The following is a 26935-nucleotide window of genomic DNA, read 5'->3' as shown; positions in this document are numbered from 1 at the left end:
CACACACACACACACACACACACACACACACACACACACACACACACGTAGCACAGATGTGCATCGCCTGTGTGCATGCTTAACCACATTATGCATAATTCCCTGCACTTGAAGCAGCTTGCGTGCGTCTGTATGCTCAACGAAAGCCTTACGTACTTTTGTGCACCTCCAGAGGTCGCGTGAAGCTGCTCGAGGACTCGGCGGCCCAGAGGGAGACGCAGGCACGGAAGGAGTGTGAAGACCTAATGGAGCGTCTCTCTGCAGTAACGCGATCAGCAGAGCAGGAACGCTCAGAGCTGCAGGCTCAGTACCAGCGCAAAGTGGCACAGGCCCAGCAAGACAGAGACCGTGAGGTGGAGAGACTCAGAGACCTCCAGAGGTACGCCAGGAAAGCCTTTTCTATAAAGACTGAGTGATTCTATAACTATAGCAATTATTAACACGTGCTGACTGATAAGTCATCTTTAAAGTAATGCACATGCAGAAGAGTCAAACGGGATAAAATAAGAGTTCCATCGTCACCTCGAGACACAGACACATAGGAATCAGTAAAGCTATTCTGCTTTGCTTTACAGTATAAGAATGAACAATAAATAAAACGGCTTAAATGCCGTTTATTGTTTCCGCACATCTGGAGTCTGATTCAAGAGGCACAATCACAGTTATCTGGATAACAGAATAATACCCAGAAACCCCTCAAATATGGAACATGGACTGATGTGAAATAAATAGTATATATTTAATGATAACTAAATGAGCTTTATAGCATATAGTTATAGCATATATTGGTGTATTTGTCCTTTGTCGCCGTCTAGGAAGTCTATCTTGGAGATGAAGAAAGACCACGAGGACCAGGTCAGGAGGCTGAAGAAATTAAAGGACGAGGAGATTGATGCAGTTACAAGCGCAACGTCTCAGACGAGGTCAGAGGTCATCAGAGGAAACAGACAGAAAAATGATGACGACTTATAACAGCAGCTGCAGATATAAAAATATACTCCTGTAAATACTAGTCGTCTGTTTTCTGTCGGTTCAGTGCTGATATTTTCCATAATAGACAGAATGTAGCAAGAGCAAACAAGAACAGGATGTTTTTGTTCTACTTTAACAGATTTAACAGACACTGACCAACTCATCTAGGTCAGGATCTCTGTGATTGTTTTATTAAATAGCTACTCGTATGTTTGGTTGCATGTGTTTTTATTCCTCCAGGTCTCTTACGGTGGTGATTGAGCAGATGGAGCAGTTCTCCTCTCGGCTCGGGGATCTTTCTTCTCGGGTGGAGAGCACACATGAACACACGGCTCACGGCCTGGAGCAAGGAGCACGGCACAGAGACGAGCAGCTTCGAAGTACCTCAGAAACACACACACACACACACACACACACACAGATGTGCTCACTTTGCACAAATAGGTCAAGATACAAGTTTGTCTAATAGCGTGCTGGAAGTCGGCATCACATTGTAAATGGGTTAAGGTCGTTCTCTAAATGCACCTCTCAGTGACGCAGGACCGTCTGGCCCAGCAGCAGAAAGCCATGGTGGAGGAGAGAGCTTACCTCAAGGAAATCATTTCCAGGATGGACACTCAGCTCAATGAGCAGCAGAGACAGCTTGAGAAGGTCCGGGTCAAATCTGACTTTTAAAAATAGACTCATGCATTTGCTTTGTTGTAGCAGCACACCACAAGTGCATACATACAAAGACTGAAGGTACCTTATTTTTCTCTACCTCAGGAGCGCTGGAAGATGACAGCAGAGCAGGCCAAGGCTGAGTCGACCCAAAGAGGCCTGGAGGGAGAGCGACATGCCCTCAGTTTGCAGATCAACATGGAAAGAGAGGAGCTGGAGAGAGCCAAGGTGAGCCAGGTGAACATCTACATCCACAGCGTCTGAGTCCGTACGCGTCTCCCTTACCTCTCCCGTCCGTCTCCCTTTCTCACCAGAGTGCACTGCTGGAGGAGCAGAAGTCGGTGATGCAGCATTGTGCGGAGGAGAGGAGGAAGCTGGCCGCCGACTGGGCCCACTTTCACAGCCTGGAGAAGCAGAGGCATGAGAGGGCTGAGCGGGAGGTCAGCAGTCTCTTGGAGAAGAGAGAGGGCTCCATCATCAGTCTGGCACAGGTCAGCTTCACCAAAGAGAAAAGAAAGAGGAGCCTCGTAAAAACTATGTTGTGACTTTGTTTAAATTACTACATTTCGTTTAGCTCCACGGGACACACAGAGGACATAATAAATGTAATTTCTTTTCTGTTTTTATTGTAGGAACAAGCTGACTTAAAGCTCCTCACTGCAGAGCTGAAACAAAAGGAGATGGCTGTGGCACAAGAGAGAGAGACTCTGGAACGACTGAGAGAAGAACTGGACAGAGAGAAAGAGAGAATAAGCAGCACGGCCTTGAGACTCAAGACACGAGCCCACGAGGTGGAGGCCTTTAGCGAGGTAACTTCCACACCACGCAGGATCCTTACGTGTTAGCGCAGTCGCCTGTGTGATATCTGAGCTCTGACCGCGTTACGCTCTTTGCAGCTCGCTGCAGAGAAGTATGAGGAGGGAGAACGAGCGCTGCAGGAGGCGAAGCGTGTGGAGGCGGGGCACGAGGCAAGGCTTCGAAATATCCACACACAGACGGAGCGGCTGAGGCAGCAAGAACAACGAATTCTTCAGGTGCGTGAGTCACTTCAGATATACTTCAATGCACATGACATAACTTAGTGTTAGAAACCTAAAACCTTCTTATTACAGGAGCGAATGAGGTTGAGTCATCTGCAGAAGGACACAGAGAGGCGGAGACAAAACGCTCCAATCACCTCGTTACCTCAGATGATTCCAACCACCATACCAGGTGAGGTCAATTCTGTGTTTGACCATCATTCAACAAAGAGTAGTTACTCATACAAGTTGTAAAATGAAGTCTATAACATGATTTTATCTTCATCTGTAGATGCAGGTTCTGTGTTGCCAAATCCTGAGCTGACAGCGACCCTGAACATTCCCCCTCCGGCCTCGTTAGCCAGCTCTCAGTCCATGGCTCTCCAGGCGAGTCTGGCTCTGTGGAGGTACACTGCAGAGAAGGTAACACACACACACACACTTCCTGCTGAAGGTTTAGGAAATCCTGTCGCAGGCCCAATTCCCCAATCTCCACACTCAGTCTGTGAGGGTTTAGGGCGGTCCCACTGTCACATCGTTTGAGGGGGTTCTCACAGACACCTTGAGCCCTTCATGAACACTTTAACACGCTAGTCCCCATTTCTGCAGACTTTGCCTCAGGGAATTACCCACAATCCATAGCAATGTGATGTTCAACACTGGGTTATCAGCCTGGCATTTTAATATTACTCAGAAACATTAAGGATGGAACATGAAAACAGAGGAATGCTATGAGACTATTACAAGGATTTATTCTTGAAACATTTAATTTAGTCATTGAAGCCGTTTCAATAGATTTGACTTTTTCCTCTCGTGAGGCAAGAGCCTGGAAGACGTTCAGATCAGGAGTAAGAAGAACGAAACACCCACAGCTGTACGTAACATGTTATCAAGTGTATATGTTAAGTGATGCAAAGTGCCGTCCTTCGTATTTACAGCACATCAAGCCTCACATTCAACAGGAGACGTCAGTGTATCTGAGGGTTTTAAGGCTTTAGGGGGCATGTTTGTATTCAGCCACATCATGACTAGCAACGTCAAGTTTAGTCACGTGACCATTTTGATCTTTAAGTGACAAACCTTCAAAAAGCCATTTCAGAGTTATATTTTGCATCAATTTAATGCTACATGACCGAGTAGTCACTGGTGTTCAAATGGTTTTAAGACATTAACCAGAGTCCTGAAGCACAGATCATAACTCAAGTAGGTTAACGTGATACCAACTGGTCTGACTCCTACATTAGTACATTTTAAACTTGGATTACTTTCTCTTCCTCCCCTCAGGACCGTGAATATCTCCAGGAGGAGCAGATCTTCTTGGAGAATTTGAAGAAGAAATCATACAGATCATCTTTTAACACAGATTGACCAACACGTGCTGGTGTTCGCACTATTGTTTTGTATAATATGCAAGAATAGAATTCACACTTTTTTTTACTTGCAATGAACTTTATTTAGAAATACATTTGTCATCGACCATCCATCAGGTGAAGCAAACAGAACATTCAGAATACTTCAAACGTGCCATCGGTTTCTGAATGTGTTGTACACTTTCAATAAACATTTTCATTAAACATGTTTCAGAGCAAACTTTTTAATGTGCGTAGTCACACATCCACTTCACCATTGATGTAATCTGCAAGTTAGAGAAAACACTTTTACAATGATGCGACAAACTTTGACATCAAACGATCCACTAGTCCTTTATCTACAGTCAAGCCTCAGATTACCATGACTCATCACTTAAATTCAGACAGGGATAACTTGTATCATCACTGGCTTGACTTTAATCAGGCTTCAGTCTCGCAACATTTACCTGTTTAACATTCCTCAGGTCCCACGTGTCGTCCTGTACAGTCATGCGTTGCAGATTGTCACATCCTGTAGGGGTGAAAATGTACATCTAGATCATTAAGTGTTCAGATTATTAACACCATAAGATAACAGTTTGTCGGTGTTTCTCAGAACAGCTATTTCCATCGTCAGTTATCGCATAAGACGGCACTTCCTATGCAGCAGTTATCATCCCTGAACACCAGCACGTGGATCACTAGAGGGGAGCGTGGTACACACCTGGTCACCAGGAATCCTCGTTCTCAGTCACGAGGGACAGATGAACCACAGACCTGTGACGTAAGGAGACGTTTCGTTAACGATAGTTCAGCAGCATCACGTGACTCCACACACGAAGTCTGCAGCTAGTCAGATACCATTTACTTCAACAGTTGTTATTTCAGACAGGGATAACAGAATCATCACGTGCACTGCAGAGAGTCAGGAATATATATTAAACACCATTTAAAGTGAGTTTTACCTTTCATCGTGTTGGCAGGATGATGAGCCTCATTCTGCACTCAAAGCCTCCTGTAAAATAGATATTAAATAAATCAGACATGTGGATTTAGTGCATGTTCCCTGGTCCTTCTGTAACGTTTGCCCAACCTGGTCTCCCTCCACGTGTTGGCCTAGCTAACAGCTAACAGCTAGCACAACTCACACGAAACAGTCTCCATACTTCCGCACACTTAAAGTCTCGTTTACTACCCAAAGAGTATTACCTGTTCACGGCGGATCATCCGCAGGAAACTTCACAGTTAGTCGTAAACTCATCGTAACACGTGAGAGCTGGAGCTTCTCCTCTCGTGTCCCTCACACCGGTAAGGAAAGAGAACCAAGGACGGAAGTCTTGCGTGATGACGCTTTTATACGTTTGAAACGTCACATCCCACGTGATCACTGACTGGGTGTGGTAAAAGTTCAACTTGTGCTCAATCTGCCTGCAAAAAGTAGGCTAGTATTCTGGAAACTGGACTCAATACTAATTGAGATAAGATTTAATAATTTATGATATAGATAATATACATTATTGTAAAAACTGTTGTTATCCATGCAACAAAAAATAAAATACAACGGAAGTAGCAGTTCTTCTCACAGCCGTTTCAACATTTTATAATTCCAACCTTACTAATGTGAAATGTTATGAATATGAGGTGAAATGCGTGAAAAAGAAAAATATTACATATCATTTAAGAGATAAATTCGGATTGCATGTGTCTTTTTTCATTGCTCCACGTGCCTAAATCAAGTAATTACAGCCAATGATGTGACTGAGGCTGATCATTGGGATCACATTCAACAAGTCATTAGAACATCTCTTCCGGAGGACATTTAGCGGACATTTTTGGGAGTGTATCTAAATATTTAATAGACTTAATAGATTATTTGATGGAAAAAATGATAGAGATTCTCGTAGCCTGTGCAAAAAATAACAGTATAATGGAATTAATTCATTTCACAAATAAGAGATAAGTCAAAGGCACCTCTTCAGTTTCCCTAATGTATTTATGAAGCAAATCTGGATAAAAGATAATATAGTTTTCACCCTTTTCTCCGAGCTTCTTGATATTTCCATCACCTTATAAAGCTGGGTGCACTTGCTGCAGATAAATATTCAATGACATTTAAGGGAGTCAAATCAAATAAATGTCGATTTTTTGATAACAAAGTTCCAATTTGAATTGATAAGTAAATTGCATAGTACTATTTGGTGAATTATTCTCCACATAATTGGCAATAGGCCTATAAGCAGAGGCTTGAAATTGACTATCAGGTTAGCTGATCCGGTTTCCTCGCTTGCAGACGGAGGTCAGTCAGCTGCTCGCTCCTCCGGCTCCATCACTGCCGTTCCCTCTTTCGGTCACTAGGGAGAGACAGTGAACTAAGAGAGCCGCTGTTCTCATCATCACACTCCGAGGGTCCCACAGCGGTGCTGATACCGGAGAGCGGAGTCTGCAGCCGCGCCGCCATCCGCCACATCGGCCTGCGGGACGCGTCGCTCTCTCTCTCTCTCTCTCTCTCTCCGCCCCGGGATGGAGAACTCTGAACCGGACCCATCCCGCCAGCGGAACGGGGTCGTGGGCGTGCTGTACGGGGAGTTCACCGACGCGCTCAACGACAGGGTCCGGTACTCGGTGAGTTTGACGGAGAGCGCCCTGACCGTCCAGAGGATCTCCTCGTCGCCCGGCCGCACGAAGGTGGTTTTTAACTTGACCGACTGCGTCGGATGCCGGGCGCACCGAGGGCCGGACGGCGCGGACGTCGGCGCCTACTTCACAGCCTACTTCTACCCGTTCAAGAGGCGCTGGATGAGCGCCGGCGTGGCCCGGCAGAAGGTGGAGCAGTGCTTTCGGGTCGCGCTGGTCCAGGACCCGCTCGCCAACCTCCAGGAGGCGGAGAGGTGGGCGCGTGCCATCAGAGACGCCTCCGTGCTGCAGGCGCCCCGGAGAGACGGTGAGAAAAATGAACTTTATATGAGAAATAATACACGAGAAGGCTGTGAAATATTATTTTAACGTGATGATAAAACACCATCACGTGTGCAACGAGCTCGGTCATTTTCTTTTAACAAAAGTCCTTTAAAGTGAGAGACCAACTGCTGCATGAAACATCAACCATATTGACAAAAACGGGTTCAGCAGAGAGGATGCACACACTCTGCTCTCAGTAACATGCTCCACCTGCTGTGAAAGGTGATCCAGATGTTCCAGCAGCAATTACACATTCATTCATGAGAGGGATGCTTCTGGATGTGCACACACACACACACACACACACACACACACACACACACACACAACTGATCACTAAGTTATATTTCTACTGATCCTCTGTCAGCAGACAGTGTAGCTGCTGATCAGGCTTCATTATTCCTCCTCAGTAGATTCCCACTGAGAGTTTATTGTTGACGGGTGGAAAAAAAAAATCACATCAAAACAAAGCCAGTTTATTTTTTTCATCCTGCTTTTGCAGCAGCTTCGTCTCATTACGTCTCGCTCTGTTTAAAATGCACACTGTCCTCATGGTTTCCTTTGTCTCCCAATCTCATTAGCTCCTCTGTGCTCCATCCTGGTACACAGTGAGCGCCGTAATTAACATGAATACTATATGAGAAGTGTTTATGCAGCTAATCACCCCCGTCACTCATTTGGGAGGAAGTTGGCGATACGCTGACGGTGAGACAAAGCTGTTTGTGTCCCAGAATGATCCATTTTTTTGGGTAACAAGTTCAGAATGATATCCTTCGACTCGTATGGAAATATTTAGCAGTTTGAAATATAAAGCAGCCTTGTTCTCCTGGACCGAACCCAGCAGATCAAAGAGGAAGAGGATATTTGACTTGACAGTGACTCATTTGGAATGTTGGTTTGCCAAAGATGGAGGCAAGTGTTAGCGGGCAGGATGAGGAATGAGCCACAAAGTGTACACTGCAAATATAAAGAGAGAGAGAGAGGGACACTGGGCTTCTTTGTGATGGGGAGCATCACCTCTCTTCATGGTCTGTATCCCAGCAGGAGTTTGGGTTTCAGCCCTGTATGCCAGGCGTGCAGGCAGATGGTAACCTGAGAGCTGTACAGCTCACTGCCCTCTCTCACTGGACTCATCAAAGAGCTCCAGGTTGGGAGCTTCTTTTTCAAATCACACATACTCATGAGCCACTTCAGACATCTAACCATTTTCCAACGTGGTCTCTCATCCCAGAATTATAATTTTTGCCTCTTTTGAACACAGCGTCTCAGTGATGATGTGATCATATCATTAATTTATAAGCTTGTTTTAGCATTCCAGATCCAGGCCAGCCAATAATACAGTATTTAACAGAATATGATATGCGAGTTGAATTTGTAATGTTGTGGTAATAGATGCTGCTTCACCGTCATGTCGGAGAAGGGAGAGTGTGAAGGTCAGTTGATTCACTAATCCCGTATAGTGTATTTACCGCCTCTAAGTTAATTGCGTGTCATCTCATCTGGTATTGCAGATGTAAAGGTTGGATTAAAAGTGCAATTGCGGCGCAAAAGATTTGTATTTAGTCAGAGTGACGCACTTTTGCTGAAATATAAAGTGGATAAACTTGTAATTTAACATGTGCTGGTCGCAATGAGTTTCCTAATTTAACTCTAGTTTATTTATTTTTTCGTGTGATGGCTCCAATACTCTCACTGCAGGTTCCCTGGTATGAATGAGCCGTAAATAATGAAGTACACAGACTGATACAGTTCTGCACACACTAATGGCCTGCTACACTCTGTCCCCTGCTTAGAGGAGCCACAGTGAGATTGCATGCTAAGGTATGAGATGACGGTTACTCGCTTTGACTGTTTCTACTCGTGGCTGCCGTCATACCCGACCGGTCGCATCCTTCTCTGCTTTACAAACAGCTGGTAGAGGACCAGTGACAGATTTAACATGCATTCACTGTAGAATTTTACATTCTTATGATCCAGTTAGTGCTACGATGACACTGTTGATTTTTGCCAAACTTCTCTGTCCGATCCAGTGCAAGATGTGATTTCAGGGGGTATATGCAAAGAAGGGAAGGGCTGCAGTCTGTCCGTCTCCCACACACACACACACAGATGTGTGTGTGTGTCAGCTGAAGCAGTCGCATGGAACTCCAGTGAAGGAGACGAAAAGCTAAAATGTGTCACCAGACGACCTTTAACCCCGGCCAACATCTCGGTCCCTCCGGAGCCTTCGTCTCCTGCTCTGTGACACACAGCTGTGATGGCCTGTCAACCCCCCCCCCCCTTCAGCCTGGTGATGCCTCAGTGGGCACTTGTGTTTATACCCTTAGGACCTTCTCCCCTCCTCTCAAGCAAACACTCGCCCAACCTCAGAATGCAGCTTGTTTGCAGACACGTCAGTCCAGTCTGGGTTTACAGTGCTGCTCCCGAACGAGACGGCTTCCACTGAATTCACAGAATAGTGTCGCGGTATGAGACACGCCGAAGGCACTTCGCATCTTTATAAACAGTCAGCAGGGCGATGCACTTGTGGCAACGACATGATGACACTTCTCTAGCAGCTCAGCACCGTCACATCCAGTCTGCCTGTCACCTGGCTGCCTGTGTGAGTGTTTGATTGCACACTTGTAACTGTGAGAAACACACACACACACACACACACACACACACACACACACACACACACACTGCAGTTGAAGGTTTGCTTGCCGGTGTGATGGGCAGGATCTGCCTGCAGGTATTTTCACTTCACATTGCAGACTGATTTCACATTCACCCTCATACCCTGCTCAAACACACACACACACACACACACACACACACACACACACAAACACAGCCCAGGAGGAATGTCTGGAGAAAAATAACATTCTTAGAGACAGAAATTTAGGGCAGCACATTGAAAAACAACAGACAATGAATCATTAAGTTTATCAGTGTAGTGTTGAGCTAATTTGAAATATTTTTGGTTGGGTCGACTTTAAAATATTTTACTTATTTTGGCTTGTAATACCCTAAAACAATGCAGTGTCTATTTATGACCCCTCGCTGGTGTTGCATGTATTTTTTATTTCATTTTTTGAGACTCTGGAGATAACAAGTGATTCAGCAATTCAATAGAAAAAAGGGGGAAAGATCAGAGGAACCTTTTGAAAACATGTACAATTTTGTGTTGCAGAAACATGAGTTTATGCAGATAATCTCGTGACCCCTTGGGTCTATTTTATGACCCCGTATTGGGGTCTTAACCCCCAGTTTGGGAACCAGTAGTGTGCTGTCTAAACCCGATTATAAAGTTACAAGAGAGTAAATCAAACCAGGTCGTCTCCTGATTAAAGTCCTTTGCAAAATGAATTATCATTAATAATCCCCAGATATATATTTATTGCCTTTATGCTTTACAATGGGGAATATTGATCGCAATGAAATTCAGTAGCATTTACACTTATCACTGGGTAGACTTATTAGAAACATGTCTCAGTGGCTAAAGACCGGATCTATAGTCCATCTGTTTTATTGCACATAATAAAACTGGTGACTGATTCCACATCGGCATTTAATAATCATCCATCCCTGACAGATAAATGGATCAGAACATTTACATTACGTCTCAAATGCAGCCTTTGTGCAGAATTACAACTCAGGTATCAGTAATATATACAGAACTATTTGTAGGAATTATTAGTCGACCAGCACTCATACAATGGTGTCGACTGATCCATTAGTTGATTTAATTGACAGATCTGTGAAACTGAGTTTCTCCTCAAAGAATAATCCAAAAGCAGCACTTTAAATCTTGTGTATAACAGAAATATGCTCTTAAGTTTCTGGTAAATGATTCTTAGTCGACTAAGACATACATTTTGTTTTACGCTAGGGTTGCTAACTCATGATTCTTTACATCGTGGATTAGTTCATTTCTTGGTCAAACATAAAATGTAATAGTGAAGAACACTCCTTCAAATTGTTGTTGTCTAAAATCTCAATATATTTTGTTTATAACCACATAAGACGAACAATGTTTTTGCTTGAAAACTGACGATTTAACGATGAATCAATTATCAAAGTAGTTGCCAATCATTATTCTGTCGATTGATACTTAATTAATTAAATTTAATGTCTTGTTTTAAAGTGTGATTGCCCAAGGATCTATCATATTATTTAATAAGTAGATTCCCTTGCATGACAAGTGATTTTCAAGCAGCCCTTCAGAATAAAGCAGCAGGGGTCTGAAGGTGTAGCATGATAAACCTGACTGAATTACCATTTCTCTTCATCATTCATTATTCAGTGTGAATCTCTGACATCATCACAGATGTGTGCAGTGATTCACAGACCTGGAGACATGCAGGCTGCTGGAGGTGCTGGACACATTTCTCCACCTCCATCCGGCCTTTAGGCCTCGTGAGTTCCAGCGTCAAAGTTTCCAGAGGAGGATGCTGATCTGCATTTGTTTAGGTTCGACCTTTTCAAGTGCGTCTGTTACGCGTTTGTGATTCAGCTCAGCACTCTTGAGGGCAAAACCTGATTCTAAAGCTCTTTCACCGTCAAAAAAGCCAGTTTCTACAATATTCTGGAAGTGCAGAGAGGACCTTTTGTGTCTGAAAGCCGCATTGTGCACTGATAAAAAAACAAAAACACAATGGTCACCCTGTGTGTGTGTGTGTGTGTGTGTGTGTGTGTGTGAGAATGGAGGCAGAGTTTGGCATGTGGCTGTGTGTTTTCGCACCCTCTCCTCACTCTTTCCGTTGGGTTTTACACCTCTTTCTTTTTGTACCTCCGCTGAGTCTTATCACCGCGGGCCGAATGAGGTAGAGGGTGGACAGAGCGTTACAACGAGACGCCTGGCCTCTCTTTTGATCCATTTACATGATAAGCAAGAGGTGGTGGGATTTAACCAGCCATCACATTTTGTGCTTCTGGTCATTTTGTCTGCTGATATCAAAGTCAGCGCCACCTGCAGCCAAATGATTACGGTGGAAAGTGACACTGATGAGTTTCTGTCCTCAGCATCACGTAATGGATCGTATTTTCCAGACGAGCTTCTCTCTGAATTCGCTATCCAGTCTTTCAATTTAGCTGCTGAACCTGATCTACACGTAAATATGGATTCAAAAAGAATTGGAACATTATGAGGTGGAACAAATAACTCCTGACTCAGGCAGAAGTCATGGGTGCTGTATGGATGACGTATTTGCATAGCCCAACCCCGGGAGTTAGCGTCGGACTGGGATAAAGCAGTTGGTGCATGTTGCAGGGTGCACACGAGGCTTGGACTGCATTTTGTAACCAGAGCCATCCTTTAAAGGGCAGTGGCTGTATTTGGTCTGAATGACTCGACCAAAAATGTGTCTCTTTGGAAATTCTTTTGCATGGTGTCATGTGTGCGACAAAAACATGACTCTGCTCATTCGTCCTTTCCAACCTTTCCAGTAAGTAAACTGATGGACAGATTTTGTCCGTACAGCAGTTTAAAAGGAGAGTGAATGTGATTAAGAGCGCCTAAAGTTAAATCAAGATCACAACACAGATGTGTAGAATATTGAACTTACACTGGTATTTTTCTTATATACAGAATACAGACGTGAGAGTGATATCGCTGTTCTAAACCTCACTTGATTTATTACCTCAGTAAACATTGTAAACATGAGTTTATGGTCTCAATCTCTAGTTTCAAGTCTTCTTCAATACAGCATGATGTTCATGTAGTAAATGATGGTCCATTTAGAGTCAAATAGACCATAAAGCAGGGGATGCTTTAGGCACCAGAGCCGTAGACGGTGTCTCTACGTCACTCCTCCGCAGTTCAAATATGGTCACTTAACCGTTAACTGGCTGCAAAAAACCAAGATGGCGACGGCCAAATCGCCGAACTCGAGGCTTCAAAATGTCAGTCCACAAACCACTGAGTGACGTCATGATGACTACATCCTCTTATTTTGCAAGAAAGCAAATATTTTTCCAAAATGTCAAACTATTCCTGACACACACAGACTCCCCCTCCCCCTTTTCGCTCAGCAACAGAATTTCCTCACAGGGATTAGTCAAATGTCACAGAATTGCTATAAATAATCGGTCGGATCCCGATTGAGAAGCACCTGTAAGCCGTCTCTCCTTGAAGGAAAGTAGCACGTCACATTAACATTAACCCTCGTCTATCTGAACGCTGTCACAGCCTCTGACATTACTGTTTCATGCTCGTTTTCAGCCCTCAGGGACGAGCCTGTCCTTATACATTCTTTTGAATATTTGATCATGCATAAGAAGACCTCCCCTTGTCTCCTTGTGTCGTCTCCAGCCTCGCCTTCGCTCACATCCACCTCTCTCTCTCTCTTTGTCTCAGGTGTGGTGTACGCGGAGGTGCGTCGGCCCTGCAGAGTCATGATTCTGGTGAACCCTCAGAGCGGGCGAGGCCAGGCTCTCCAGCTCTTTACTGGCCACGTACAGGGCATGCTCACCGAGGCCGCGGTTCCCTACACACTCGTCATCACAGGTCAGTGGCGTTCACGCACACACAGACGTTGGCAGATCATCATTTTGATTGTTTGTGTGGTCACAACAATCAAATAGCAATAATTATAAACACATCACATGCATTATTATTTTCACATGCATAACTTTTTTGCTACTTTACAATATCATTATCAGTGTAATGCTCAGTATTACTTATCTACTTTACTTTCTATTAGGCATTAGTGCTAGCATTACTTCTTATACACTGTATATTGTTGTATTTAATCTTTTTTTTTTACTTTCCTCCTTACCCTTCATTGCTACTCTATTCTTTTTTTATATTTGTGTCAGTATTGCTTATTTTACACTTAGTGTTTGTTAATCTTCTGTTGTATTCTTTGATCTTATCTTGTCTTATGTTATGTTATCTCATCTCATCCGACATATTAACAGGCCAAATCTGCAGGCACACTGACACTCATTTAGTTCTCGTTTCAGTCGCCCCAGCTGCTCCACATTCTGAGTGAGCTGCTGGTGGCTTTTTGTGACCTTAAACGGCGTCATGTGTTGGTTTCTGTCATCAGAGGCTCTGAACTTCATGTGACCTCTCTCTGAATAGCAAGGAGCTGCAAACTGGGACAGGTTTTAATGCCGGGACAACAAAAAAACAACATGCACGGTGCATCATTTAGCCTTTCACTCTCAGCCGGCCTCCACCGGGAGCCCGACCCGGAACGTCTGATACAGCTCAAAGTGAGATTGAACATGACAATGAAGACGGAGGAAAAGCAGGCAGAAACTGTGCTTGTGTGCGTTTGTGTATTTGAGAAAGAGTGCTGAAGCTCATGCAGGCTCTTTGTGCTGACTCCTGGGACTTAAAGGAAGGTCAGCAGCTGGATGGCGATGAAAAAAAACAGAGTAATTACTGACAGCGACCGAGGCCGGGCAGAACAGGATGGGGGGGGGTATGGGTCGCTGAGGGCCTTCAGTGGTCGGATACGGTAGCCAGTCAGAAGCGACCATGAGTGGATTAACTGGCACAACCCATTTAGCCGGCACACAGCTCCTTGATGAATGTATCGCACAGCCTTCGCCCGAGGAAGGACACGTACCAGTGGAGGCTCCTCTTGTGTCAGCATGTACCTTTTACATACTGTATGAAGCATCCAGTGTACCCAGCTTCATCTTCACCCGGGTTAACCTCAGAGGAAAGCGGTAGAGCGAGGCACGGGCAGGAAAGTGTCGCATTTAAAGCGACAACTGGAATTCGCCCCAGATTTGTATTGCCTATATCAGAGTGTAATTGTTTAGCTGTGATCTGTGCAGCTCAAAGAAGAATCAACGGCGGACATGACAGACTGGATTACGTACATCAACAACCATGCGGCCATGCTGTTGATGTATGTGTGGGCACTCTATTAATGCAATGCCATAATTGGTCTTCACTTCATTTCATCACAACCCTTCAGCAGGTGTAATACTTCTCAATTACTTGAGCTACAGCCGCCTTCATATCACATCATCTGTCTAGTTTTTTCCATCAACAGCCAACGTCTTTCTCCACCTTTGTATTAAAAAAAACTATAAGACATTTTGAGAAATACACTAATTCGCTTTCTTGCCGAGAGATAAATGAGAAGATTGACATCACTCTCTTGTTTGTACAGTAAATATGTAGCTAGCATCCAGGGATCTTAGCTTAGCATAGAGAGTGGAAACAGGGGGGGAAACAGCTGACCTGGCTCCGTCCAATGGAAACAAACTCTGCCTACCAACACATTTAAGCTCACCTTAACAAGTAACATCTCATTTGTTTAGCCCGTAATTGTAAAAACGACAATTTGACCTTTTATGGGAGTTATCTGCCAGACGAATTCTTGGCCGGTAACTTCCTGGAGTCTCCATGTTTTCCTGGCTGCTTCTGGATTAATCAAAGAGATATAGCAAGTTCATTCGTGAGCGTTAGAGGTGCTGGGAGGTAGATTGTGTTACCTGGATGTGTGTGTGTGCGTTTGGTGAACGCTCCAATAAGTGGCCGGGAAGTGAAGCATCAACTCTGAGCCCCGGTTGGCAGGTTTTCAAGAGCCGAGTCAGCTGTGCAGTGCAGTTACTCCCTAACTGCCTTTGCCTGTCAACACGGCACTCCATCACCGCCTCCCAATCACACGGCAAACAAACAGCAGCAACACTGGGAGCACCGTGGGGGGGCGAGAGAGAGAGAGGGAGGAGGACAGGTAGAGGTTGAGCAAAGTGAAAGGGAAGGAGAGGGCAGTTGTTTTTTATTTCACTTCTGCCCTCAATCAATACTCGAGCTGGAGCGGAAAAATATTTCCGTAATGATGGCAGTGCATCAATACTTTGCTAACTTCTTTGCTCTCTCTCTCACACACACACACACACACACACTCTGGGGAGTCTCGGCTGGTAGGACTGTAGACTTTAATGCTGGCGGGATGAGCCCACAGAGAGCCTCTGCAGAGGGACCCACTCAAGGACGCTGCCAATATATCTAGGCTGAACAAATGGTTCAGTCCTCCGCCGGGCGCATTAACAAACACACACACACATACTGAACACATGCATCATGCACACACACACACACACACACAGAGATATTTGTCTGTCACAGATGTTTGCAGGGCGGCTAAGCTGCCTTGGAGCTGTTGAGTAGCCGCTGGATGGGCTAATGTGATATGTTTGGCCTCAAAAGGGGAAATTGAATCTCTTTTCTGCCTAATCTCCCTGATCCTACCCCAGAGGCCGGCGGTGAAGGCAGCACGCCTCTGCCCTTGCTTTTTTTTTTAGTGTGTTTTTTGTCAGTTTGTCCTACAAATGTTGTGTTTTTGTCTCTTTCTGTTTCCCCTCAGAGCACCAGAACCATGCACGGGAGCTGGTGAGGAAGGCGGACCTGTCGCAGTGGGACGCTCTGGTTATCATGTCTGGAGACGGGCTGCTGTTTGAGGTGCTTATATCTATATGTAGAAGATTTAATATAAAACAAAAAAATAAAGTGCAATACAATATGCATTATTATGTATCCCCTGTGATCTAACATGTATTTAATTGATTTATTGTTTTACTAATACAGTTAATACATACTATACGTATTGTATTTCACTTTATTTTGTTTCTGTGTTTTATGTGTTATTTGATTTTAAATCAATCAGTCACAGATGTAAATGATATAAAGTCTCTCACCCATGTTCTATTTTTAACACTTTTCAGAATAGGCCTGGAAAAAAATAATTTGTACTCGCATGACAACATTTTTTGCATTGTATTATGAATATATAAATCTTGACAGCTGTAGCTATCAACGAAACACATTTTAGAGAAGCGTTAGTCATACACAGACACTGCTTTCTATTATCTTACTCTGTTTTTGTATTTGCTGTTGGTTCAGGTGATAAACGGTCTGATGGAGCGAGAAGACTGGCAAGAGGCCATCCAGACCCCTCTGGGTATTCTACCAGGGGGCTCAGGCAACGCCCTGGCTGCCTCTGTCCACCACTACTCACAGTAAGTCTGTCCATTAATGAGTCATTTAAATGCATGGACCAACAGCACAGAAGAAGGACCTTTCTCAGCCTTAAAAAAGAAAAAGAACGATTTATCTCCTTTCGGTGTAATTATGCCAAAGGCTGACTGGGCACATCATTCCTCAGGAGGGAGGAGAGACAGCGGAGCGGCCTGGAACTGCTTCGCTGTGCAGCAGAGGTCATTAAGGGCTGCTGATAACTCTCAAAGGAGTGATGTAATGGGTTTAGAAACTTCCACATTATGAGTGATTATGGGAACCAGTCGACCCAGCACACGTCCAGGGTGTCATCCCCATCTGCTGGTTGGCTGTGGGCACAACATCAAAGGAAAAAAATAAAAACAGGACTATATGTGTCACCTGAGCTCTCCTTCAAGCTGCAGGTGTGGACAGGATTTTAAGACAGGATTTTTTAATACTATGGTCATGTGTCCAAGTGTCCTAACTAACATGCCTGTAAACAAATACTAACCAACCAAAGTTTACTAGATTATGGGTCAAGACATTCTGTAAAGACACGTCTCTTTCTCTCGTTTCATTGTTGTTCTTGTAATGTGCGTAACCCTCTCTCAGGTCGCCTCCAGCGTGGAACGAGGAGCTTTTGTTGAGCTGTGGCTTCATGCTGTGCAAAGGTCTGGTCGGCTCCATGGACCTGGTGTCGATCCACCTGGCCTCTCGGCAGCGCCTCTTCTCCTTCCTCTCTCTGGCCTGGGGCTTCGTGGCCGACGTCGACATGGAGAGCGAGAAGTACCGCCACGTCGGAGCGATCCGCTTCCTGATGGGCACCCTGGTGCGCCTGGCGTCCCTCAGAGTCTACCAGGGCAGGTTAGCGTATCTGCCCGTGATTGAGGAGCCAAAGCTTCCCAAAGGGAGCATCAAGGCTCATCACCCTCCCTCCACGCCTCAGCACCCCTCACTCTGCTCCTCCCTCCCCTGCCGGCTTATACCCAACACCTCCCCAAACCAGAATTCTCGCCACAATCACAACAGCACAAATTCAAACCGCTACACCATCACCAACTCTTCCAACAACGCAATCACCACCAAGAGACCAGAGACTCAGTGTGAAAGCAAGATCAGAGCACAGGAGGACTCGCTGCTCCCTGGCCTGGACCAGCCGGTCCCAGAGAGCTGGACAGTGGTCAGGGAGGAGGACTTTGTCTTGGTGCTGGCTATTTACCAGTCCCACCTGGCCGAGGACCTGTGGACAGTCCCTGGCGCGATGGCAGACGACGGAGTGATCCATCTCTTCTACGTGACGGCGGGAATCTCCCGTCCAGCGCTCCTGCGCCTTTTCCTCGCCATGGAGAAGGGCGGCCACCTGGCGTGCGGCTGCCCCCACCTGGTGTACGAGAAGGTGAAGGCCCTGCGGCTGGAGCCCATCTCTCCGCAAGGTATGATCACTGTGGACGGGGAGATGGTGGAGTACGGGCCCGTTCAGGCTCAAATCCATCCAGGACTGGCCAGACTCATTTGTGGATGAAGCCGGATTATTTTAATCTTTTCTCTGGCAGTAGAGCTTTCGAGTTCGGCCTTTTTTATCCTCAGTGTGGATTTCTCTCTTTGTATGCTGTGTTTTCAGAAGTGCCAAAGACATTTTGTCAGCCTATTTTTCTACAGAAACAACTTGTCCTGTTTTTATGGACGCCCCTCCTCTTTCTCTCAATGTTTGATTCAGGGTCAAAGACATGGATGGTTGTTCTTGCTGCTGGCTGGCTTATAGAAATTGATAGTGTGGAGTGTGTGTGTGTGTGTGTGTGTGTGTGTGTGAGAGAGAGAGAGAGAAGCTTTGGCACATAGCAGTGCAGTGGCCGAGGAGTGCATTGTGCACTCTGCTGTCGACCTCATAAGCATGACACACGTGAAGAGAAGCACATTTTCCCGCCCTGAGAGGCTCCCCGAGAGAAACCACACCCCTGGTTCCACTGTACCGCCCCAGGCCGACGTTGTCCCTCCTGGGCAACCGCATTGACTGTACCGCCCCAGGCCGACGTTGTCCCTCCTGGGCAACCGCACTGACAGCATCGCCTCCCCCCCCCCCCGCCCCGTGGGGGAGAGGAGATATAAATCCCCCCCCAGGGGGATTTGATGCTGAAAAATCTTTAATCTTTGCATAGCTTATATAAACTCCAACAAAACCAGATCCAGTCACACGAAGCAGTGAGTTCAACAACCTGGCCCGCTGAGGTTACACCTCCAACCACTTCCTGTCCTGTGCGTTCTCCTGCTTCATCTGCAACCGTCATCAAACTGTAGGAACCGCCTCCACTCACACATCAACACACACTTTCTTTGCCCCATCTCCTCCTCCTCCTCCTCCGCACAGCTCCTCTCTCTCTCTCTCTCTCTCTCTCTCACACACACACACACACACACACATTCCCTTGCATCTCTGCAGCACTTAGTGGGGGGAGGGGTTATGGTCTACTGTGCATATGATCCCTTCTCCTTCTAGCGATCTTAAGATTGTCCTCTCCCTCCCTCTGGTTAATGAGCCATCAGCACCTAACGTGTCCTTAATATGAAGCGCCTGCAGCAGCGTGCACAAGTTGGCTTTTCAATCACACAAAAGAGGTTTTTTGAGTGCGCAACACTTATTAGACTGGTTGCATCTCACCAAAGTGGAGAGGGCAGGTTTTTTTTTTATTTTTTATTTTTTTTTACACCGGGTCAGTCAGCATCTGTGTATTGAGAGGCAGGCGATCGATGTGAGCTGGACCGAGTCAAGTGCTCTGCTCCCCTGTGTGGCCTTTCCCCCCTCTGGTTGCTGGTGCTGCGGCGGTGAGCGTTAGTGAACCGGAGCAGAGGAGAGTGCAAATGTTAACATTTTCATCAGTGCCCCAGTTTACCGGGGTTTTGATGAGTTCATCGCTGTCATAAGTGCAATACAGTCGATGCAATGAGCCGATTGTTTTCCTGCTGCTTTTTCTGGAGCTTGTGAGAGAAGAGAAGTGTTTGCCCTCCGCTGGAAGGAGCGCAAATATTCAAATCTCTCCCCGTAATGCAAACAGAAGGAAGGTGGCTTTAGGCAAACAAAAATTATATATCTTGATTTTTTGAAATTTTTTTTTTATGAAATATATATTTTTGGGACTTCAAGTTAGTTGCGCATTAATAATACAATCCTGCACCACCTGCATTATGCACATTCAAAAGAAAGCTACAGGTTATCCGCATGGACCAGACAGATTTGAATTATGAGTTCCAGCAGAAATAGACCAGAAAGATCTGCTGACTCATTCTTCTCCTGATGTTTGTGTTTCTAGACACATGATGTCTGCAGACATGTAATCCATCGTTCGTCGCCCAGCAGGTAAAGACTTAAAGAATTAACTCAAATGTCCACACTGATCGCTCGACTCTTTTTAAGAAATACCATTTTATGCACATTAAAAAAAAACTGACATTTTTAGCAAATCATGCATTTTACACACAAAAAAAAAAACTTCCCATCACCAAGCCCTGCAGCGCATTTAACTTAACTCTAGTATTGCTGCTGATATTTGGAAGGTGGGAGCTTCTGTTGGCCTGTGAAAAATGACTCCGCCCCTCATAACCGTATCGATCATCATCATGTCAATCAGCCTCTCAACACTGTCATACCAACCCTGTTAACTACGAGTCCATTGTGTCGAGGAAAGAAGATAAAGACATTTTTTCTTCCACATATGGAAAAATGCATCATGATGAACCATAACGTACTTGAAGTTGACCTCTTCCATCCTCCATCTTCACTGCAGTGCCGATTTGTTGCCCATTACTTGATTTTACATTCTGAGACATTTACATGTACTTGTGCGCTCGTCATTGCAACAACATACTGTTCCTTCCACCACAACGGTATCCTCAGCGAAGTTCTCCAGGTGCTTTGAACGCATTGTCATGTTCTGCAGGGCGCATGCACTGTTCATTACTAAATGTGTGATGTACATCTCATTAGGGCCGAGATAAGCTATGCAAACGCCTCGTCATGGCTGCAGCCGTCTGGAGAGAGGGGGCCCTCTGCTGGACCACTCATCCAACAAACCTCAAGTAGACCTTTATGTCAGACCATGCAGTCTCTTCAACGGTCACCTCTTTCCTGCTTCTTACATGTACAGTCGTGGATGGATTAGTGGAGTTTTTCTGCTGCAGGAGACATTTCACTCTTCATGCAATGTCTTCCATAACAGAAGCCGACGTCCATCTTATTGTAACTTATAGAAACACTGCTGCAAATAATAACCAGTGTCAACATCTCAGTTGTAGGGCGTTGCTACACTGCTGTTAAACTTATGGTACTGTACTGTTAATGGTTTAGTCCACTGGCTGCTTTAATGTAAGTTTGAAAAGACTGTAAATACTCTCATGGCATTTTATAAATGAGTTGAGAAAGTTGTGTCACAGAACTGAAATGAGACCCGTCTGTTGTGTCCACACTTATCAAAAGCCTGAAATAATAACATGATTTTGGTGCTGAATGTTTTTGTTCATTGTTTTCTTGTTTGATGTGGTGATAGATGGCAGTAGATCAGCGGATCCACCTGATATGGTTGAATGTGTTATTCTGTCCCCAAAAAAGAAAAAGAAAAACAGTAAATTGCGTGCCACGTATTTACAGCTTTTCACTTTGAAGTAAGTGGAAATGGGGGAAAAACAGTTTCTCCAGAGAGTGCCTTAGCTTTTACCCAAGACAGCAGACAGGTGGTGCCCAGAAGAAAAGAAAGAAAACAAAGAATTCTTTAACACATGAAATACTCACATTTCAGCTTTGCAAAGGTTCACTGGTGTGCATCAGTGTAACAATACAAACGCAGAGTATAAACACTGATTCTGATCTGTGAAGCTTTCTGGAAGAAGGGTCGATGGGTCCTTGTTATTACATCCATTGAACTGTTGAAAACCAGGTATTCCTCATCTCCTTCTGCTTTCTTAGAATTCCTTTTTATTTAAAGACTTCTTTTTTTAAAAAGACTAATAAACATATTCATATAGAAAAAAAAAATGGCTTCCTGTTTGTGCTGATTATTTATTTGACAACGTTGCAACTCTAATAAACTCCCAATGGATCAAAGGAAGTGGACCGGTGTACGTGGAGAGGGAATGAGATGCAGGTGTGCAGAAGGCCAGGCAGAGCTGATTAGGGAAGAGGGAACAGGTGTGTGGATGGGTGTGGCTATCAGGTGACGGGGAGAGGAGGGAACGTCTGACGGATGGAAAAATGACAACGGTTTGATTTGGAGAACTAGAAATGTGTCTGGAGAGGAAATATGATCCAAATATATCTGGAGTTATATCTGAGCTTTGGCATCAGATTTTGGGAAAATAAAGCAGTTTGGGATCTGTATATTATACATTATATTATCGAAAATAGAGACATTCTGACTTTAGTTCAACTATTTTAAATCCTAATCAGGTCAATAACTGACTGGTGGCGCTAAGGAATCAGGTCCAATTAATCCAAAGTGTGTACAGGTGTGAGCTCCTACCTGTGGGAGAGCAGAGTGCATCCTGGATACAGAGAACTTGTAGTGCAACATTTCATCCACCAGAGGGCGACAGAGACTGTGTCTGAACTCCTCATTTCCCATCTTGTGTTGTGCACTATGTTTACTTCCTCACTTTATACTTAAGAGCCTGAATGTCAAACGTAGCTCTGTGTAGGTCTCTTAAAATGTTGGAGGCTGTGGTTTTGCGGTGCTGTTAAACAGCAGCCATCAAATGAACCTTGAACCTTGAAACAAATATCTCTCTTTTTATGATACATCAAAATTGATCCTTCAAACATCCATGAAGGATTTATTGCAGGACTATTTTATAAGCATAAAATATTTCTCATAAACTGGCAACTAAATATGCATTGCTGCTCTAAGAACCCATTAAAGTTGATGGCCTGCAGATGGCAATATAGTCTAGTAATAGCTTTCAATGTGATCAGGGGAGAACAGGGATGTGTGTGTGTGTGTGTATATTTAATTTAGGGCAGTTTGTTCGAGAGGCTGCAGAAGTATTGTTCCACAGGAAGCCACAGATCGGTGTGGCGTGTCCTGTCTTTGTCTCGGCTGTGGCGCTCTGCACTCGCTGCCTCTGACTCCTGACAGCCACACACACGAGTCACAGGGAAGGACACCTCTAGAGCTGCTCGTGTCTCAACTGTTTCAATGCATAAAGAGGATGAAGTACAGGCAGGCCCTGGTCCTAGACTGCTTTTTGAATGTTGGGACATTAAGAGATGACCCATTACTAATGCTAATACCAGCGTTATTTAGGACACAAAGTTCATTGAGGAGAGACTTCATTTACAGTGAACTAATTCATCTATTACATTTCTACACAATAAAGTTAGACTTGTGGAGAGTCTTGGACCCCCCCCGTGCCTAGACACTGGTGGTGGTGAGGTGGCTGACGGATGATGGGATGCGGAGCGGGACTTCTGCTGAGCTCAGCGGAAGTAACCTCGATGTGATGAAGATCGGTTCGTACTGAAATGACAAAACTGGCAGCAGGAGAGGAGAAGAGCTCTTTAAAGTTTGATAGAGACGATATGAATGGCTTTAGAAAGTATGTCGCTGATAGAGCAGAAGTTGCAGAGCGAGAGACAAGAAGTTGGTGAATGAATGACAGCGTAAAGAGACTGAACTTCATTTTATTGTACAATATTTACAGTAAAAGTTATTCAATTTGCAGCTTACCAGCTGTGATATGATGACTGCTATAAAAACGTTTTAAACTGTTTGTGGTTTTGTTGCCTAAACCTAACTGCCGGATTTGGTGAAACCGTTTATGTGATATAATTCGGACCAACACCATTTTAACAATAATTCTAACGTATCTCATCTCGTACATGGTCACATTTTAGCAATTAATGTTGTGTGTTTGCACTGCGATGTGCCTGGAACCAACCTCGTGCACATGGCCACCTGTTAACACGTTATGCACAAGTTTAAGTGGCTCTACGTAATCTAGAACTTGTATTAATCTCTGCTCTTCCTACACATTTTATCTTCACAATATAGAGGAGCTTGATCAGTAGAGCACAGATCCCTCAGAAGTTCTATATCACAATGCAACTAAAGCAATACGGCTTTATCATTCATGTTTCGTCTCCTCAGATGCAAAATGTCTTTTTCAAAGAAAGAAAGAGCCATGTCAGCAAAGTGTCTCCTCTTATAACCTCCTGTACTTATGTGAAGGAGTCCGTGTTGAGGATGTTCAGTTGGGTCTCATTCATTCACTGGGCAGGAGCAGCTTACATAACGTTCACACCCTCAACAAGTCTCCTCCTGCAGGGGTTGAATGCATTGCTCAAGGGCTTGATAACAGCAGAAGGGGATTCACGTTAGCGTTCACCGCCTGGATTTAGACGTAAAGCAGTGAACTGAGATGAGAGCTAATGAACGTGGATGACTGTTGACTTTTAATAACATGCTGCAGATGTGAAAGCTTGTAACACCTTTATCACTCACACTGACCTTCATCTTTGGCTTGCAAACACAGTTGGATTGAAGCCACATCAGTGTTCAGGTACCAACTCAGATGTCTGCAGAGTGAAGCTAAACTTAATTGCTTTAGTGAAATTGTGTTTTTTTATTTGGGAAATAAGGAACCTCACAGAGTCCCTCCCTCCGTCAAAGTCTTTCATTTTGTTCTTTCCCTCCTTACGTCTGTTCCATAACTTTCCTGGCAGGATTAATTAAATGCCACTCCAACAATCAGCTGCATGCCAGAGGAGGGAGTGGATGTGTGACCTTAAGCTGTGTTTCTTTCCTTCTTTTCTTTTACAGGACCCTCCCTGCTGCTCTGCGTCAACAGATCCTAAATCTGCGTCTCCCTGTTTGGTTGCAGGGCAGCCGGTGGAGCTTGAATGTCCCATCTGCTGGGAGACTTCAGAGTTTGAAAATATCCTCTGACAACGTCACACCGTCAATAAAACAACACTATAGATGATCTCAAGCGTCCTTTCATAATGTGCCAGTTAGCCCTGAGCTAGTGTGTAGATGTCAGAGTTAAGCTCCATCCTCTGAAACCAGGTGTGTCTTCATTCAGACGTGTTCGTCATGCAGTCGTAAAACTCAAAGCCTGGGTTTCACCAGTAACTTCTACGATGCAATAAATCATGTTTCAATTATACAGTTGCACTTCCTCATTGTGGAACTTCTGGACTCATAACTGGCAATGTTCACAGGTGGGAAGGGATCATCGGACTACTTCCTGTGGGGTTGGTTGTTAAATCTAGCTTGATATGAACAAGTGTCACATGAAAAACAAAAAGTGAAAGGACGAATGTGTGTGTGTGTCTTTAATCAAGTCCAAGCAGGCTAATGGGACACTTCATTACCCAGAGGACCAAGTGAGCAGGAAAACGTGCTGATCAAAGAATGACTCACGTCTTGTGTCAGAAATCGTTGACATCAGAGGACATCTTGACTAAACCCCAGTCCACCTCCACCTTCCTGCACACACACACACACACACACACACACACACACACACACACACACACGTAGACCACAGAGCTCTCTCATATCTGTGCATCTGCAAGGCAACCAGTGTCTATATGTACGTGCATATGTGTTTGTTTGTGAGCTGCTTGGCAGTTGAAGGACCCAAAGGGCGGTTCAAAAAGCAGAGACCCAAAAGAGGGCTGAGTCACCGCTTTCTGTGTGTGTGTGTGTGTTTGTGTGTGAGCCCATTGTGTCATCTTTATCTGTATTGCTACTCTTGAGGCTGAGTGGAAGTCTGGCATTATCATTTATGATGAGCTTGGAGGGCTCAGCTCCAATGAGATGATGTTACGATGAGCCCTACGAGCCACTTTGTGTGTGTGTGTGTGTGTGTATTTATGTGTTTGTGTGTCTGTGTGTCTGTCCGCCTAGTCTCTCATCTCCATATAAATGGCCTGGGGGAGAGGGGATGGTTTCTATTTAAATGTGAGTGTTGGTATGTGTATGTGTCTTTTTTCTTTCGCGTTGCTGCTTGTCTGTCCCACCTGAATACCATCCAGGCTCCACCTCAGATAATACCGAGATGATATAAGGTAGCTGCAATCAAACTCCAGGAATGCAAACATAGCTTCACAAGCAGGTGATATGACGGTGGTTATGTGCGTCTTTCATAATAATCTGAAAATGTTGTTTGTGAAGTCAGCCGTGCTCTTAAAGGTACAGTGTGTAGCATTTAAGGGGATCTGTTGGCAGAAATGGAATATAATATTAATCAGTGTTTTTTCTTTAGTGTATAAATCACCCAAAAGTATAAATCATTGTGTTTTCGTTACCTTAGAATGAGCCGTTTATATCTACAGAGGGAGCGGGTCCTCTTGACGCAGCCGGCGGCCATGTTTCTACAGACGAAAGGTACTGTGAAGAATCAAGAAGATGTAACCGCCAAAAAGCTTACATACGGTGTATGAAATCAATCTGTGCAATGCAGAGGAGGCATCTCAATTATGCATTTTATCAATCAATAAAATGTATAAATCAATCAATAAATAAATGTAAAGTTTGAAGTTTGATTTGGCTGCAAAAATATTTCTAAAGCGGTTTCTAAAAGCATCTAAAAACTAATATTTAAAATCCCTAAACATGTAAATCTTTTACTATTTGTGACAGTCAGCGGTAAGTTCCATGTTTCTCCAAAACAAGGAATACATTGTGACGTTCTTTCATTACCATAAATGAAGGAAACTATTGAGCCCTTTTCAGAAGGAACCAGAGGAGATGGAAGTGACAGCCACAGTGACAGTCCTGTGAGATGTACTTGTAGATTGCTGCATGGCACACTTAAATAGATGAGCTGGAAACTAAACTTGTGAAGAAGCCGGTTGCTAGATGCTAGTCAGATTTCCCGTCTCTGTGTCTCTTGCTGTGTATCTCTGTCTCTCCATCTTCCCCTGCCTCATGCAGGCCTTTTGCCATCTCAGTCCATTCAGATAAGAAGGGATTTTCTGTTTCTCTGTCCTCCATCTCTCTGCTTTCTGCATCTCAATCGCTGCTCCCCCCCCCCCCCCC

The 26935-nt window shown here is 44.6% G+C and overlaps 2 protein-coding genes, 1 long non-coding RNA gene and 2 other non-coding genes across 11 annotated transcripts in view; 2 read left to right on the top strand and 3 right to left on the bottom strand.

Moving 5' to 3' along the window:
• fbf1 (Fas binding factor 1) overlaps positions 1-4225 on the top strand; it is a 9360-nt gene extending 5135 nt beyond the window's left edge. For all 7 annotated transcript variants that reach the window (XM_031862324.1, XM_031862321.1, XM_031862322.1 and 4 more), the window contains 11 exons: positions 173-379; positions 816-923; positions 1213-1352; positions 1505-1623; positions 1738-1860; positions 1947-2123; positions 2265-2441; positions 2529-2666; positions 2745-2844; positions 2944-3074; positions 3936-4225. In XM_031862324.1, the coding sequence (XP_031718184.1) occupies positions 173-379; positions 816-923; positions 1213-1352; positions 1505-1623; positions 1738-1860; positions 1947-2123; positions 2265-2441; positions 2529-2666; positions 2745-2844; positions 2944-3074; positions 3936-4019 (1504 nt within the window). In that variant the 3' untranslated portion in view covers positions 4020-4225. The remainder of the gene's footprint in view (positions 1-172; positions 380-815; positions 924-1212; positions 1353-1504; positions 1624-1737; positions 1861-1946; positions 2124-2264; positions 2442-2528; positions 2667-2744; positions 2845-2943; positions 3075-3935) is intronic.
• On the bottom strand, positions 3174-5315 carry LOC116391585 (uncharacterized). The gene is made up of 5 exons (XR_004213254.1): positions 5210-5315; positions 4966-5015; positions 4725-4777; positions 4468-4532; positions 3174-4287 (listed from the first exon to the last, which is right to left on the bottom strand). It is a non-coding gene; the product is annotated as an uncharacterized LOC116391585 (long non-coding RNA).
• LOC116391665 (small nucleolar RNA R38) lies at positions 4366-4435 on the bottom strand. The gene has a single exon (XR_004213266.1). It is a non-coding gene; the product is annotated as a small nucleolar RNA R38 (small nucleolar RNA).
• LOC116391666 (small nucleolar RNA SNORD49) lies at positions 4611-4684 on the bottom strand. The gene has a single exon (XR_004213267.1). It is a non-coding gene; the product is annotated as a small nucleolar RNA SNORD49 (small nucleolar RNA).
• A 1205-nt stretch (positions 5316-6520) lies between the features above and the next one.
• On the top strand, positions 6521-18582 carry sphk1 (sphingosine kinase 1). Its single transcript, XM_031862435.1, has 5 exons — positions 6521-6941; positions 13299-13448; positions 16276-16370; positions 16812-16927; positions 17520-18582. The coding sequence occupies exons 1-5, from the start codon at positions 6521-6523 to the stop codon at positions 18427-18429; spliced, it is 1692 nt and encodes a 563-aa protein (XP_031718295.1). The 3' UTR covers positions 18430-18582.
• The last annotated feature ends 8353 nt before the right edge of the window (positions 18583-26935 follow it).

Source organism: Anarrhichthys ocellatus, unplaced genomic scaffold (genome assembly GCF_004355925.1).
Source record: "Anarrhichthys ocellatus isolate YVR2014 unplaced genomic scaffold, GSC_Weel_1.0 scaffold26, whole genome shotgun sequence".
In the NCBI taxonomy this organism is placed as follows: domain Eukaryota; kingdom Metazoa; phylum Chordata; class Actinopteri; order Perciformes; family Anarhichadidae; genus Anarrhichthys; species Anarrhichthys ocellatus.
The sequence above is the reverse complement of the archived record's forward strand: the minus strand, read 5'-3'. Positions and strand labels throughout refer to the sequence as shown.

What these genes read in the sequence shown, in the direction of transcription:
- sphk1 (XM_031862435.1), top strand. Translation starts at nt 6,521, where the DNA reads ATGGAGAACTCTGAACCGGACCCATCCCGCCAGCGGAACGGGGTCGTG. An exon ending in GAGACGGGCTGCTGTTTGAG is followed by an intron (nt 16,371 to 16,811) that starts GTGCTTATATCT and finishes CTGTTGGTTCAG; the next exon opens with GTGATAAACGGTCTGATGGA. An exon ending in TCTGTCCACCACTACTCACA is followed by an intron (nt 16,928 to 17,519) that starts GTAAGTCTGTCC and finishes ACCCTCTCTCAG; the next exon opens with GTCGCCTCCAGCGTGGAACG.